We start from the raw sequence: 13,397 nt of genomic DNA, 5'->3' as shown, positions 1-13,397 counted from the left end.
TATAATCCAGCCTACTGATTCCAGGGACATACAAGAAGTTAGTTGGTGATTGCTGGTGAACTGGTCCTCTCAGCTGCGCTCTGCTACTTAATGTCAGTCTCTGTATTTGTCTGACTCTAGGCTCAGATGAAAAAAGTTCTGGGAAACATTGTTCCTACAGAAAAGCTCCATTGATAGGGAGTTGGCAGCAGGGAACATTCACCTCCTTATGAGCGCGAGCAATAACACAAGCAGCACACTGCGGCTATGTCTAGTTTTTTTATCCTGGAAAAAACTGTTCCACATCCAGGGAACATGGTTGCTTTTCCGCTTTTTTTTTCCTAGGAAGAAACACACTCTTTTGGAAGCCCCTGTATTTCTCGTGCCACGAGGAATACAGGGACTTCCAAAAGAGGGGTTTTGTCCAACGTGTGGCCCAGAGTAGATGGGCCAAATGTCAGAAAAGACTTTCAACCAAAGAATCCACAAAAAATTATGCAAATTGCAGAGGGCATTTCGAATACTTTTTTTGAAAAAAGGCAGCAGTGTAGACCTAGGCTGACAGAATTAATAACCTCCCCCTTTCACTCAGAAGTGAACATATCAAGACTCAATTGGATTGAACTGGGGGCGGGGAGGGGGAAGGGGAAGGAAGAAGCAGCAGGCTACACGTCCTCCAAGAATGAGCTGTAAGAGTGGTTCAATCTGTTTCTCTCCTATACATTCCTGTTCTAATGACAGGACTAAATCAGACTCCATGAGGGGTCTTTTGATTATCTGCTCACCTCCACTGTGGGTCAAGAGCTGAAATCACTGAGAATCTGAGCTCAGAGCTACATCATGCCCACTGGCCAGCACTGCTGTAATCTTTTCCAATGCCTACATTTAGGGTTAACATTATTTGTGACCGCACACAGCCAAATTAGTTACAGTAGGCAAAATCCCATTCTAACAATTGACCATTCGTCATGCATATAGCACTGGCTAAAATTGAATGACATAACCACACCCAGGATTACTTCTTTATTTCAGCATGATGTAAAATGCTAGTCTACTATTTGATAAGGATTTGCTTATCAGACAGTATGTTGACTAGTCAAGTCAATTACCCCACCTCGTTGATGCCTCTATAAAATGGCACTGCCACTTTGAAACCCACAGTGGCTACTTCTACACTGTGCTGATCTTGTGGAAGAGGAAATGCAAATGAAGCACAAGAAGTTTCTAATGAACACTTCATTTGCATGTCCTCTTCTGCAAGATCAGCACAGTGTAGATGTAGCCCATAACAGCTTTTCTAAGGGGCAGACATTGCACAGCTGATCCCCAATAAACTGTGTGGTGGCTGTCACTTTAAAATGCCACCTGTGTGCCTTTCAAATGAGGAAGCTGTGGAGCCGGAGATCAGCTGGGGATTTCCCAGCTGATCCCAGGCTCCTGGCATCAGCTAGTGAGTCCCCCAGCTGACCCTGGCCTCCATGACAGCTGCCCCTTTGAATTGCCATGCCACCTGGGACTCTTGTGCATTTCAAAGCAGGCACCCACATGCAGCCTGGCGTCGTCGGTGGGACTTCCTGCTGGCCCCAGGCTGTACACACAGAGCCACATTCCTCCTTTGAAATGTACAAGAACGCCTGTACATTCCAAGGGAGACAGAAGTGCACATCAATTAGTCAATGGAAATTCCATCAACTAGTCAACCACTGTGACAAGGTCAGTCCTGCTCCTGGGCCCCAGACCCATATGCCATCCACAATCTCCTGTCTAGGTACCACAGCTCGGCTGTGTCAAGACGGGCAAGTTTTTCCCGCAAAAAACAGCTGCTTTTGTGGAAGAATTGGCCAGCTGTCTACACTGGCCACTTGAATTTCCTCAAGAACACGGACACTCTCATGTAAGAAATCAGTGCTTCTTGCAGAAATACTATGCTGCTCCCATTCAGGCAAAAGTCCTTTTGCACAAAAGGGCCAGTGTAGAGAGCTCAGATTTGTTTTGCGCAAAAAAGCCCTGATCACGAAAATGGCAATTGGGGATTTTTTTTGCAGAAAAACACATCTAGATTGGCACAGATGCTTTTCTGCAAAAAGTGCTTTTGCAGAAAAGCATCCGTGCCAATCTAGACACTCTTTTCCGCAAATGCTTTTAACAGAAAGCTTTTCCATTAGAAGTATTTGCAGAAAATCATGCCAATCTAGACGTAGCCCACAGGTTTTGCCTACCCCCTTCTTTAGTAAAATAGCTGTCAGCTTCAGCTGGGTTACCAGTCCTCCCCAGTTACCTCCTGGCTTCTCTGACTACTGGGGAAGGGAGACCAAACACTCCCTGGCAGAGCGCCTACCTTGCCTCTCCCTTGGTAAAAGCTACCATTCTTTTTAGCCACCTCTTCTATTCCTTGTTTGTTTGTCTGTCAGTCAGTCCTCCACCTCCCACCCAGGGAAGGCTTTTAAAGAGGTCCTCTGGCAGCCTTAATCAGCTCACCTGGCCCTTATTTGATTTACAGCCACCCTATATCAGCTGCCCCTAATTAACTAGGGCAGTTACTGTTTTTAAAGCTGCCTTCCCCTCCCCCCTTTTAGAAAGAGTCCTATAACCTGTCCTATCACATCGCATTTTAAGCTCCTTAATTTACACATTAAGAGTAGAATTCCTTGCAGGGCTATACAACTGAGACCATGTCTGGACTGCAGGCTTTTTACACAAAACTCTTTTTAAAGAAGAGCTCTTCCTAAACAATTCTTATGCAAGAGAGTATCCACACTGCAAAAGTGCATAGAAAAAACAATCTTTTTCTAAAGATAGCAAAATTGGGTCTAGTCATGATGGTGTCCAGGTCTCCGACACAGACAGTCCTATGCAACCGCTCCGAATTGATGGCTGTCACCATCTGCAGAAAGGGACAATTAGAAACACACAACAGGAAATTAGAGGGCATGCCAGAGCTGTTGAGAGGTGCTCCCCCACCCCTCCCCTCCAAGACTCCAGGAGCCTCTCCTCAGGTGGACCCCCTCCCACCCCTCGGCACCAGGGCAGGGTAAGGCCAGGGTAAGGCCACTCCCTCTGCCCTTTCCTGCCCCCCCTTGGACTGTCCCGAGAGTGACTTACCTCCATCAAGATGGCCCCAACACTAAACCTCCCCATGCCATCTGGTGTCCCACAGAACGGTAGCTCTCGGAGGTCGCCAGCTTCCATAGGGCAATAGCGACCTGCTTCTCCAGGGGGGTGGTGGGCTGCAAGTGGATGTCCTGGCGTTTTAGGGCAGGGGAAAGCCAGACACACAGGTTGCGTCTGGTAAGATTATAAAAGATGGGGTGTGTTGCATGGTTCTTGGAGTCATGCCAAGGTGGGAGCATTACTGTGGAGAAGCTCAGATCCTCCCTTGAATTTGATGTTGCTTTATGTGAGCAACAGACTGGTAACTATAACATCAACAGGACTGTGTGTGTGCATGCATGTATGTGAATATAGTATATGCATATGACAGAATGCTACATTATCAATAAATATGGTGTTCTGCCTTATTCCCCTGAAAAAGATCCATGGGCTTCTTTCAAGTTAGCATGATGACATTGAGGCACTGCAAGATCTTGAAGTGCCTTCTGAATCATCAAAGATGAACTTAGGTTCAGCATAGTTTGTGTTGTGTATTTTTAGGAGTCTGGGTGTATGCCATGTGCTGGCCATAGTGATATGTAGAGTCATAAGGTAACTGATTGTATAGGAAACTTTACCTATGTACACCTAAGTGCTTCAAAAATCAACCACTCTGCAGTGCCCTACTAGTGGATTTGTGAGTACCTGTTACTATTGCATACTTTATTTGGGTGGGTTTTTTAATGAATTCTAAATCTTTGCACGCTGATGTCCCAGTGGGAAAGTAGAAGTTACCAGAATATTCAAGGAACCGGCATCCCACCATATGGGGTGTGTCGGGGGGGGGGGGGGGGGTAGATTATGCAAGGCACAGGACGCTCATTCCCAGGTCCTTATCCCACCTCTTCCCTACCCTCTCCCCCCTCTTGCCCCCATTCCACCCCTGTCCCCGGGGGTGCAGCCTGGCCCCAGCCGCTGGAGCCGGGCCCATGTCGGCCCTGCCGGGCGGTGGTAGGAAGCACTGCCCCATCGCCGGCCCCCAGATGCATCGCTCCGCGGGCGAGTGCAAGGGGGGGGGGCGGCTCGCTCTGCTTCGCGGGGAGGGGGCAGGCGGGCTCGCGCGCGCCGCTGCTGGCAGCACGTGCAGCGTCCTCCAGCGCAGGGCCCGGAGCCTGTCGCACGCCATGCGCAGAGCCCCTGCGGCCTCGCGCTCCCCTCCCCTCTCCGGCCGGGCGCGCGCGCGGGCAGGAGGCCGTTGCGGCTGCGGCGCGATGCCGGGCCCCGGGGCGCAGGGCTCCCAGGCCCCCGCCAGCCGCGCCTCCCCCCGCCTCGGCTCGCTGGACTCGGTGCTGAGCCACTTCAGCCGCGAGGCGGCCAAGCTGGGCAAGGCCCGCTCCGTGCTCAAGGTGGGGGCGGGGCGTGGGCCGCCAGTGGGGGCGCGACCCTGCTGTGTGGCCACCTGTCTGAGGTGGCCCTGTGGGGAGGCGTCCGCCTTCGCCCGTGTGCGCGGCAGCGCCGAGGAGCCCGGCGCCGCAGAGACGAAGGGGGTCGCTTGGGCCCACGTCTGGTGGAGAAAGACCCGCGTCGCCGTCTAAGCTCGCGCCCGAGTCCCTCACGTCCTCTTCGCCGCTGTACACGCGTCCTCCGTTTCCAAGTTCTGTGACTCCCAATAGGCCACGTCGTCACTTGCCCGAAGATCGCGGCTCTGGCGGTTGTTCCTACGGAGGTCTACGTAGTGGGTCGAGTAAAAACCCACCAAAATTGAACGCTGAGGGTGCCCCCATCAATGCTAGAACTCCCGCTCCTTGGCTGTGTCTACACTGGTGGCGGTTCTTGTGCAAGATGTCTTGCTCAAGAAAACGTCCCCACTGCCGTGTGCGCGCTGTGCTTTTGCGCAAGGGTGCCCATGGCAGTGTGGACGCGCTCTTGCGCAAGAAAGCTCTGATGGCCGTTTTAGCCATACGGCTTTCTTGAGCAAGAAATCCCTGCTGAGTGTCCACGCTGCCCTTTTGCTCAAGAGTTCCTACACAAGAGGGCTTATACCTGTTAAAAAAGTGTAGCTCTTGCACAAGAAGCCCTCTCATACCATGCCGTACTGTAAATCTTCTTGCGCAAGAGCAGGTGGGCAATGTGGACACTCTGCAGATTCTTGCGCAAGAACAGCCATTCTTGCGTAAGAACCCACCAGTGTAGACATAGCCCTCGTGAGGGAATAGAAGGGTGATTCTCCAGTTCACCTCCTGCTGTACAGACAGCGCCAAGGCTCAGCTTAAGGTAAGTCCACTCCAGCTATGTTTTTTACATAGCTGGAATTGCTGACCTTCGAGCGTGGACCTGGCCTAAGATTAAGTAGAGCAACATGTGTTATTGCCCATGAAAATCAGAGGTATGTCTATTAATATACATAAACATGTTTACAGTCCAAACAACTGTGTCAGGATGCTTTCCTATGGAAGACTCATATTATTATACTGTTTTAGACTTTATTGGTTTCTGTTCACTGGTAGAGTCATAGGAGTGTTTTCTTCTGTTGGAAGCTGCATAATATACTTATTTGGTAATGTTGTAATCTTGGAATTAATTAGGAAATATTGTACTATATTTTCTCTTTGAAAGGTCAGTTGCAAAATCTTTTTTATTTCTTTTGGTAGTTGTTGCAGAAAATCCTGAAGACATCTGAGAAAGGAACTGAACAAACTGCTAATGTCCATAGTTTAGTCCCTTGTGGAGATGTGGTATGTATACCACAGATCATTGGTTCTTCAACAGTGGTCTGTGGTACTTCAAGGACTAGCTGGCAGTCAATTAAGAGTTGGCCGGTCTTATAGGGCTGCATTTATCTCTTTATTTCCAGCTACTAAATTACATTTAAGACATATAAAAGTAATATTAAATTAGTGTTTTGTGAGTTTTAGTTAAGTACTTATTCTAGCGGTTACATGGATATTAATGTGACGAGACAATTCTTAATTAGAGGGGGATTGTTCATGTGATCGATAATGAGAGGAGGTGTGAGTCTATGAGAATCTTTATTAAGATATCTACAAAACAATGAAGTTTGAAAATCCCTTTAAGTTTTTACAGAGATTTAAAAATTACTATTCAAATCTTGCTAAAATTTAATCGCCTAATTTACTTGAATGTACTTGTTCAGGAATGTGCTTGAAATTGTTTATTGCAGAATAGTTATTGATGTTGATTTCACTAAGCTTCTGCATTCTCAGCTAAAGCCAAGGAAACAAATTGTTTGGTTTACTAGTAATTTTTTGACTTGTGGATCAGACATTGTGTAACTATAAAGGGAGACATAGGGTGTGTCTAGACTACAGAGTTTTGTCGACAAAAGTGGACTTTTGTCGACAAAACTATACGTGCATCTACACTACCGCTGAGTTCTGTCGACATAACGTCGACAGAACTCAGCAGTTTTGTCGACACTGGTAAACCTCATTTTACGAGGCATAACACCTTTTGTCGACAGAGTTCTGTCGACAGAAGGTGTTATTGCATTTAGGGTTGTGTCTAGACTACAGGGTTTTGTCGACAAAGCAGCTTGCTTTGTCGACAGAACTAAATGTGTCTAGACGCTCTTTGTCGACAGAAGCCTGTAGTCTAGACGTACCCATAGCCTCCATCTATATGAGTTCATTGTCTTTTATAAAGCAACTCCAAATTTTGCCTTTACCAAATGAAGATTTAATACCAGATCTATCGATTGGTCTATAAAAATGTGTGGAGGCAGGAAAAAGGGAATAAGTGGATTTGTGTGCAGCCATCTTAGTCTTGTTGGCAAGAGAGCAAGAGTCAGGCTAATTCTGACTCTTGACAATGCGAGAGCTGTAATAAAACTCTGCCTTCGCCTCTCGCCTCCATACAGAGATAAGGATGGAATGCTGACTCCAGTGAGAACTTTGAAGATAAGGTAGCATCTGGGTGGAACTAAAATAACTGTTAGACATTGGTGTTTGTAATGGGAAGGAGACTAATTGTTATTATATGTAATGCATAGTCTATAAGCTGCTTCATAATTATTTGTGTTCGAAGATCTGCCTGGGGGAGGGGGCCTTCCCCCCACCCCGTCCAAATCAGGCTTCCCTTGCAATATTGCTCGAATAAACTGCTACTTGTTGCTTACAAACGCAGAGTGAAGGCTGTTTTCTTCCACAAATGTAAATAAATATTGTATTTCTCAAACCAATTATTTAATGTTATTTAAAACATTGTTAAAGAAGTAATAATATCTTGCCTAAAATATAGATATGTTTGGGTTGTGTCCCAGATGATCTCCAAAATGGAATTTATTCACCATCTCGTGTACTTTATAGTGCCTTATTACTTTTAAAAATAACTTTTATGCTGTTATTTTTTTTCTCTCACTATATGTCTTTCAAACTATTATATTTCTGAGACATATGTTTTACCTTTCTAAAAGGAGTAATGGGTTTCTGTGTTGACTGAATCCTGAAATACTCCCTTAGGCTGTGTCCAGACTCAGGGGTTTTTTCCGAAAAAAGTAGTCTTTTTTCGAAAAAACTTCACCTGCGTCCAGACTCAAGCCACGTTCTTTCGAAATTAAATCGAAAGAACGCGGCTTTTCTTTCGACGGCGGTAAACCTCAATTTACGAGGAAGAACGCCTTCTTTTGAAAGTTCCTCTTTCGAAAGAAGGCGTTCTTGAATGTAAATAGGGCTTCTTCGAAAGAGAGCATCCAGACTCACTGGATGCTTTCTTTCGAAAAAGCAAGCCGCTTTTTCGAAAGTTCAACGTGCAGTCTAGACGCTCTCTTTCGAAAGAGGCTCTTTCGAAAGAGGCTTGCAGTCTAGACATAGCCTTAGGCAAAATTAAATAAGGGTTCCAGGATTTGTCCCAATAGTTAGAAAGAAAAGCTTTCAGCCTTTGTGGGTTTTCTGGAAGCTTGTATTTATCTGAAACGCTATGTATCTTCTCACCATTTTATAAAGATTAAGTTATTACATTGTTTTGCCACAAAGCAAAACATGAATTTATAAATAACTTCTTGTGTTAAGAAGTGCTTACAAAAATTGCTGTTATCAGGGCCTAAAGAAAGTTTCAAGATTTTTCTGGAATTAATTTATCATTTGTCCTCTTTTGTGTTTCATTAGGTTGGTTGCCTGGCTGTTCACGTGAAGTTGTGTAAAGATTTTACGTCAAAATGTATCCCTTTTCTATTTCCCTACCTTCTGCTAAGCATATTTTCTTCTATCTTTGTATTGACAACACCTTTAGAATACAACACCTTTAGAATACTCTGGGAAGTATAGAATATCTCACTTTGTGGGTTAATATAGTTCACTTAAGAGATAATGCTTTCTTTTTCTATCTATTGAGCCTGACATTCACGTAATGTATGAGCATATGAGGAACATAGCAGAGAACCAGACTCCAGTAATAGAATCCTAAGGAGTCTCACTGAGTAGACTTCCTTGTTTATGTACTATAGAAACAAAAGGCGCATTTAAATGGAGAGAACAGTTATAATTTAAAAAAGCAAAGGTATTAGAATTGTTACATAGCAATCAGCATTCTTTCTAGACTGAATTGTTGACTCGTGAAAGGGTGACAAATTATTTTAAAACGATTCACATTGTTACTGTTAGTGACCGGACGATATTTGGGAAAACTGAAATACAGTTTGCAAAAAACTTCCTGTTTGAATAAATAGTATGTTGTTCACATATTTATATTTTTAAGTTACCTTATTTTTATTGTAAAAAATGAATATACATGATATAAAGGCAGTGATGGGGGATTAGGCGGCTCCCCACCATTACCAGCTCCTGCCTGTCTGCCTCCCCGCACTGCTGCTTATGATACAGAAGCAGCAGCACGGGGTTGGGGGGGTGGAGGAGGGCTATCTGTAACCATCCACGTTAACTGATGATCTCAGGCTCATTAGTTAACCGTATACATGTTTACACTTTCACATCCCTAGTTCGCATACAAGCAGTGAGGAAAATTACAGCTCAGTGTGTATTGCTCATTATTTTCATTTACCATGTAATAAACCCGTTTACTGTTCCTGGCTCACTAAAAAGATTTATCTGCTTCCTAAATTGATGACTTTCAGTTAATGTACAGCATAACACAAACTTGCTGCTTCGCATTAGTGTTAATGAAGTTATGAAATGCACAAATCCACAAACTTTCAAATCACAGCTAAAGAAGAGCAGAAAAGACATTGTGATTCATTTTGAAGATGTGAAGTATTTTTCCGTACAGGTATTATTACGGCTTCTGCTTTTTGGTAATGTAATTCTCATTATTGGTTTAATAGCATGGTAGCCCTAAATATCTAGAGCTGGCTTTTTTTCATTCTGTCACTGATCAAGCTAAATTGTGAACAGGCATACAGTTATTCCATAGTTTAGAGTAGAGAATAAAAGGGCAGTTTTAAGATTGCTTTGGGTATTTAAATTCTGCATTTCTGTGATTTCCAGTGTTTGACTCAAGTGTAATCTTAACTAAATTTCTGGGCTTTCAGATAGTAGTATTTTTTTAAAATTGCATGTTGTATTAAGATGTTTTTCTCTTATGTTATTGATATATATGTGCAACCTTATGTACAGCTTAACTTTTTTTATGTAGACTTTTTTTGGCTTATTTTTAAGAATAGCATGTAGGTGTATGTTACTAAAAACACACTCTTCACTTCCCCCAAACTCCTTCCCCCCAGGGGTGCAGCCTGACAGATTGCTGGGGGGCGTGGCCCCAGCAGTTGGGATCGGTATGTTACTCAAAACACACTCTTTACTCCACTTTCGCCAGTTGTACTACACCGCACCATCTTTATCACAATAAGCATGCTTAACCTGGGCTGTGCCACCAGGAGGGAGAAGGTAGTGGGATTGATGTGAAGCATGACTGGGTGTTATGAGGGAAAGTCAGGATTCTTATGCTAGGGGGTGGGATTAGGCTCTCCATTTAGCCTTTTTCATGGGGAATGAATTTCTATTATTTCAGGTAAACAAAACTTAGTGTTACCGATGTTTAATCAAAGTGATAAGCCAAAATTCAGAATGTTTTATATTGTTTCCTTTATGAAAACTTGATGTAAGTCAGATGTTTGTGTGATGCAGTCCTGTTTACTTACAAAGAAGGTACACAAAGTCCTGTGTATTTACAAAGAACATGTACACATCTTATTTCTCTGAAGGCAGTAAGGTCAACCAGCAGGCGGTAGCTTCCATTCTCATAATTCCAAGCCTAGTTCTTCATTGGAAGTTTCCATTATTTCAACTATTACTAAATAAAGGGGCATTTAAGTATTCTCCCGTTTAGCCTGAATGGAAGGTGCATGCTATCACGGCATTTGTTTCAAAGAGATCTGTGGGAGTCTAGCCTGCACTTGTCCTCAGAACTCTGCAGTAAGTACTGTAGCAGATAGGTCAGTTTGCCCCAGATTTAACCCTTTTCTCCATGCAACAAAAATGGTGGTAATTATGTGGATAGCATGTAAACATTGTGTTTTAACTGTCAGGTTCCAAGGCAGCAGCGGGATGAACGGAATAGAATTATACTAGAATTGGTGGGATTTCAAGGTCCAAAAGACTTTCCAAGGTTACTGGGAAGTGCAACTGTACACCTTTATGAAGTCATTAAGGTGGGTCTGGCAGAGGAAAAAATTATCTGGGTTCTAAATTGTTTCTTCCACACATGCTTTGGCGAGTAGTACACAAGATAAACAATACTGACAACACCAGGATACAAATTAATACATAATATTTGTATGCTGGCATATTAAAACAATAGAGAAGTTAATATAAGAAAGCAATATTTCCTTGTGTGTCCAACTGTTAGTTGAGTGGGTGATAGTGTACTATAATAATAATAATAGTTGGTACTTATATTATGCTTTCTATCTTTAAAGTGCCTACAAAAATGTAATCTCCACAAGACTTGCAAGATAGTGTAGATAATTACATTTCAATAGCCATAAGATACTGTGGGCGTAAGCCCAATTTTTCAAGCTTGGGTGTCAAAAATAATCATAGTTCCTAAAATAACTGCTTGAGCACCTGTAGTGTGGCAGCGTGGCTTCCTCTGACCCAGAAGGGTAAGAAATCCCCAGGACATGCTGGTGGGCAGGGCCAGTCTCACCCCTAGGAAGCAGAGGGCCAGTGCCAGAAGTATAAAGGCTGGAGATAAGAGCTCATTTGGGCCCCAGCTCCAGAGGAAACCAGATGCCTTGCCCAAGCTCCCGAGGTGGGAGGCTTGGCCACACGACTGGGAAGAGGAAAACTGGCCAGGACTGCTGGCATGTCCAGACAACTGGCTAGGACCATTGACAATCCCAGGCCTTAGCCGATGGAAGCTGCCATAGTTTTTTTTCCCTGCAGGCCTGAAAGAGTGGGGACCAAGCCAGGGAGGACCACAGAGGGAGCTGGGAAGTAGCCCAGGGGTAGCCAACCCATGTCTGTCTGAGGATATAGAAGTGAACTGGTCCGCATGTTGTGGTCAGGATCCCGCTGACGCAGCAGCAATCTAAGCCACCATTGTTAGGGTCCTGGGCAGGGATGTCTCCCCCTGCCTACTCCATCCCACTCACTGGGTGGCAGTCTACTCCTGTATTTGGCAAAATGCCCACTAATTGTTTGTTGCCCAGCCCTGAACTAGGGCCAGGACATACTGACTTCTGATCAGCCTGCACCCAGGCCTGCGTCTCTAACTATTTGTTCCCCCACTCTGAACAAGGGCCTGGGCCTATTAATAGTAACTCTGCCTAAGCAGAAGCCTGAGCGCCTGAACAATATGTTTCCCCGCCCCCTAAGCTAGGACCTGCGTGTATTGATTGCTGCTCAGCCAGAAAATAGGACCAAGACTCTTGTTGCCCTGCTCTGAACTAGGGCCTGGGCCTCTTGATAGTTGTACAGCTTGAGTATAGGCCAGAGTATCCAAACTATTGCAGGCCCACCCTGAAATAGAGCTGGGTTGAACTGCTAACCTGATCTGCTTTCTTGTGGTGTGCAGCTTGGCCTCCCTCTGGACCCAGGCCAGTACAGCACCTCTATATGGAATTGTGTCCCAATCCTGCAATAACTGGCATGTGCATAACTTATGTGATTAGTAGTATTAAACTCTGGGGGACTATTTGAATGCATAATACTGGACTCTTGGCACCTAATTTTCACACTCAGGTTTGACAATCTGGTTCTAAATTACTTTCGTAAAGACAAAAAGTGACGGTGGCAGGATTAGGATTTGAATTCGGGAATTGCTGAATTCAGGAATTGCTCACAATCTCAATGCCAAACATCTAGAGTGCTTAACTACCTTTCCATGCATGTAAACTATAATCATGAATGGGAAAAGAATGTGATGTCTTCATCTGTTGTAGTTGCAAATATTGTGTATTCCTTTACGTACTTGATTAATATATTGCTATAAAACACTAGTTTTGGAGCTTTGTGAGTCTAAATTGTTCATTTTCTTTCTCTCCCCACCTACCCAGAAAGGCCAGTTCACTGAAACATGTGCCATGAGGATTGGAAACATGGTAGGATTTCTTTGGTGAAAATTACAAATTAATAACACAGGTGACTTCATGTCATTGCAAAATTTGAGTTGCATACAGACACATGCATATAAATTGAACACTTCCAGAAGCACTAAATGTTAAAGTGACTAAAAAGAGAGAGAAATGGATAGTGAAAGAGAAGATGGTAAGTAGACCCCAGTCCTTGACTGAGGTAAATCAGCATAACACCAGTAAGATCATAAAGTTTACATACAGTGCATAGACCATAGTCTACTCCCAGTGGTGTCAGCTCAGCCTCATTGACTTCAGAGGAGTAAGTTGCACTAATATTACTGACAGCGAATTTAGATAAAGTCTGTATCATAAAATTTCAGACTTAAAATGATCAGGGAGAAGTAATACACAAAAATCAGTCTCTGAAAAACACTGTGCTAACCTACTGTAGACTATGTACATTTTCATAATCTTCTAAACCAAGTGTGGGGAACCCTTTTTGAGTTGGGGGCCCCCTGACCCTCAGAAAAATAAGTTGAGGGCCGCACACAAGTGAGGGGAAAAAATCCAAATCCTCACTGATCCAAATCCAACCCCACCAACTGAAGAAGACACTCCCCTTGCACACCAGAGCCTAGTGGGGCCCAGGCTAGTAGATTTTATGTGCTCCAGTCCACAGGAAGGTGGCAGGGGGGCTGGAGCACCAGCTTGGGCTCCCCAATGCCAGGGATGGGAAAGGCAAAGACATGAGTCTTGGGGGACTGGATCCAGGCAAGTTGGGGGCTACATCCAGCCCCCGGGCTTTAAGTTCCCCACCTCTGTAAACCATCTCCAGTTT

At 44.5% G+C, this 13,397-nt stretch overlaps 1 protein-coding gene across 2 annotated transcripts in view; it reads left to right on the top strand.

The window, feature by feature from the left end:
* The first annotated feature begins 4,187 nt into the window (after positions 1–4,187).
* The window catches only part of CATSPERT (catsper channel auxiliary subunit tau), a 67,611-nt gene continuing 58,401 nt past the window's right edge, over positions 4,188–13,397 (top strand). Inside the window, exons 1-6 of one of the 2 annotated variants that reach the window (XM_075933885.2) lie at positions 4,188–4,475; positions 5,721–5,804; positions 8,193–8,244; positions 9,158–9,309; positions 10,568–10,690; positions 12,539–12,583. In XM_075933885.2, the coding sequence (XP_075790000.2) occupies positions 4,254–4,475; positions 5,721–5,804; positions 8,193–8,244; positions 9,158–9,309; positions 10,568–10,690; positions 12,539–12,583 (678 nt within the window). In that variant the 5' untranslated portion in view covers positions 4,188–4,253. The remainder of the gene's footprint in view (positions 4,476–5,720; positions 5,805–8,192; positions 8,245–9,157; positions 9,310–10,567; positions 10,691–12,538; positions 12,584–13,397) is intronic. The other variant, XM_075933884.2, reaches the window with a different exon arrangement.

The sequence above is a fragment of the Pelodiscus sinensis genome, chromosome 7 (genome assembly GCF_052426305.1).
Source record: "Pelodiscus sinensis isolate ZL-2025 chromosome 7, ASM5242630v1, whole genome shotgun sequence".
In the NCBI taxonomy this organism is placed as follows: domain Eukaryota; kingdom Metazoa; phylum Chordata; order Testudines; family Trionychidae; genus Pelodiscus; species Pelodiscus sinensis.
This window is presented reverse-complemented; position numbering and strand designations above follow the sequence as displayed.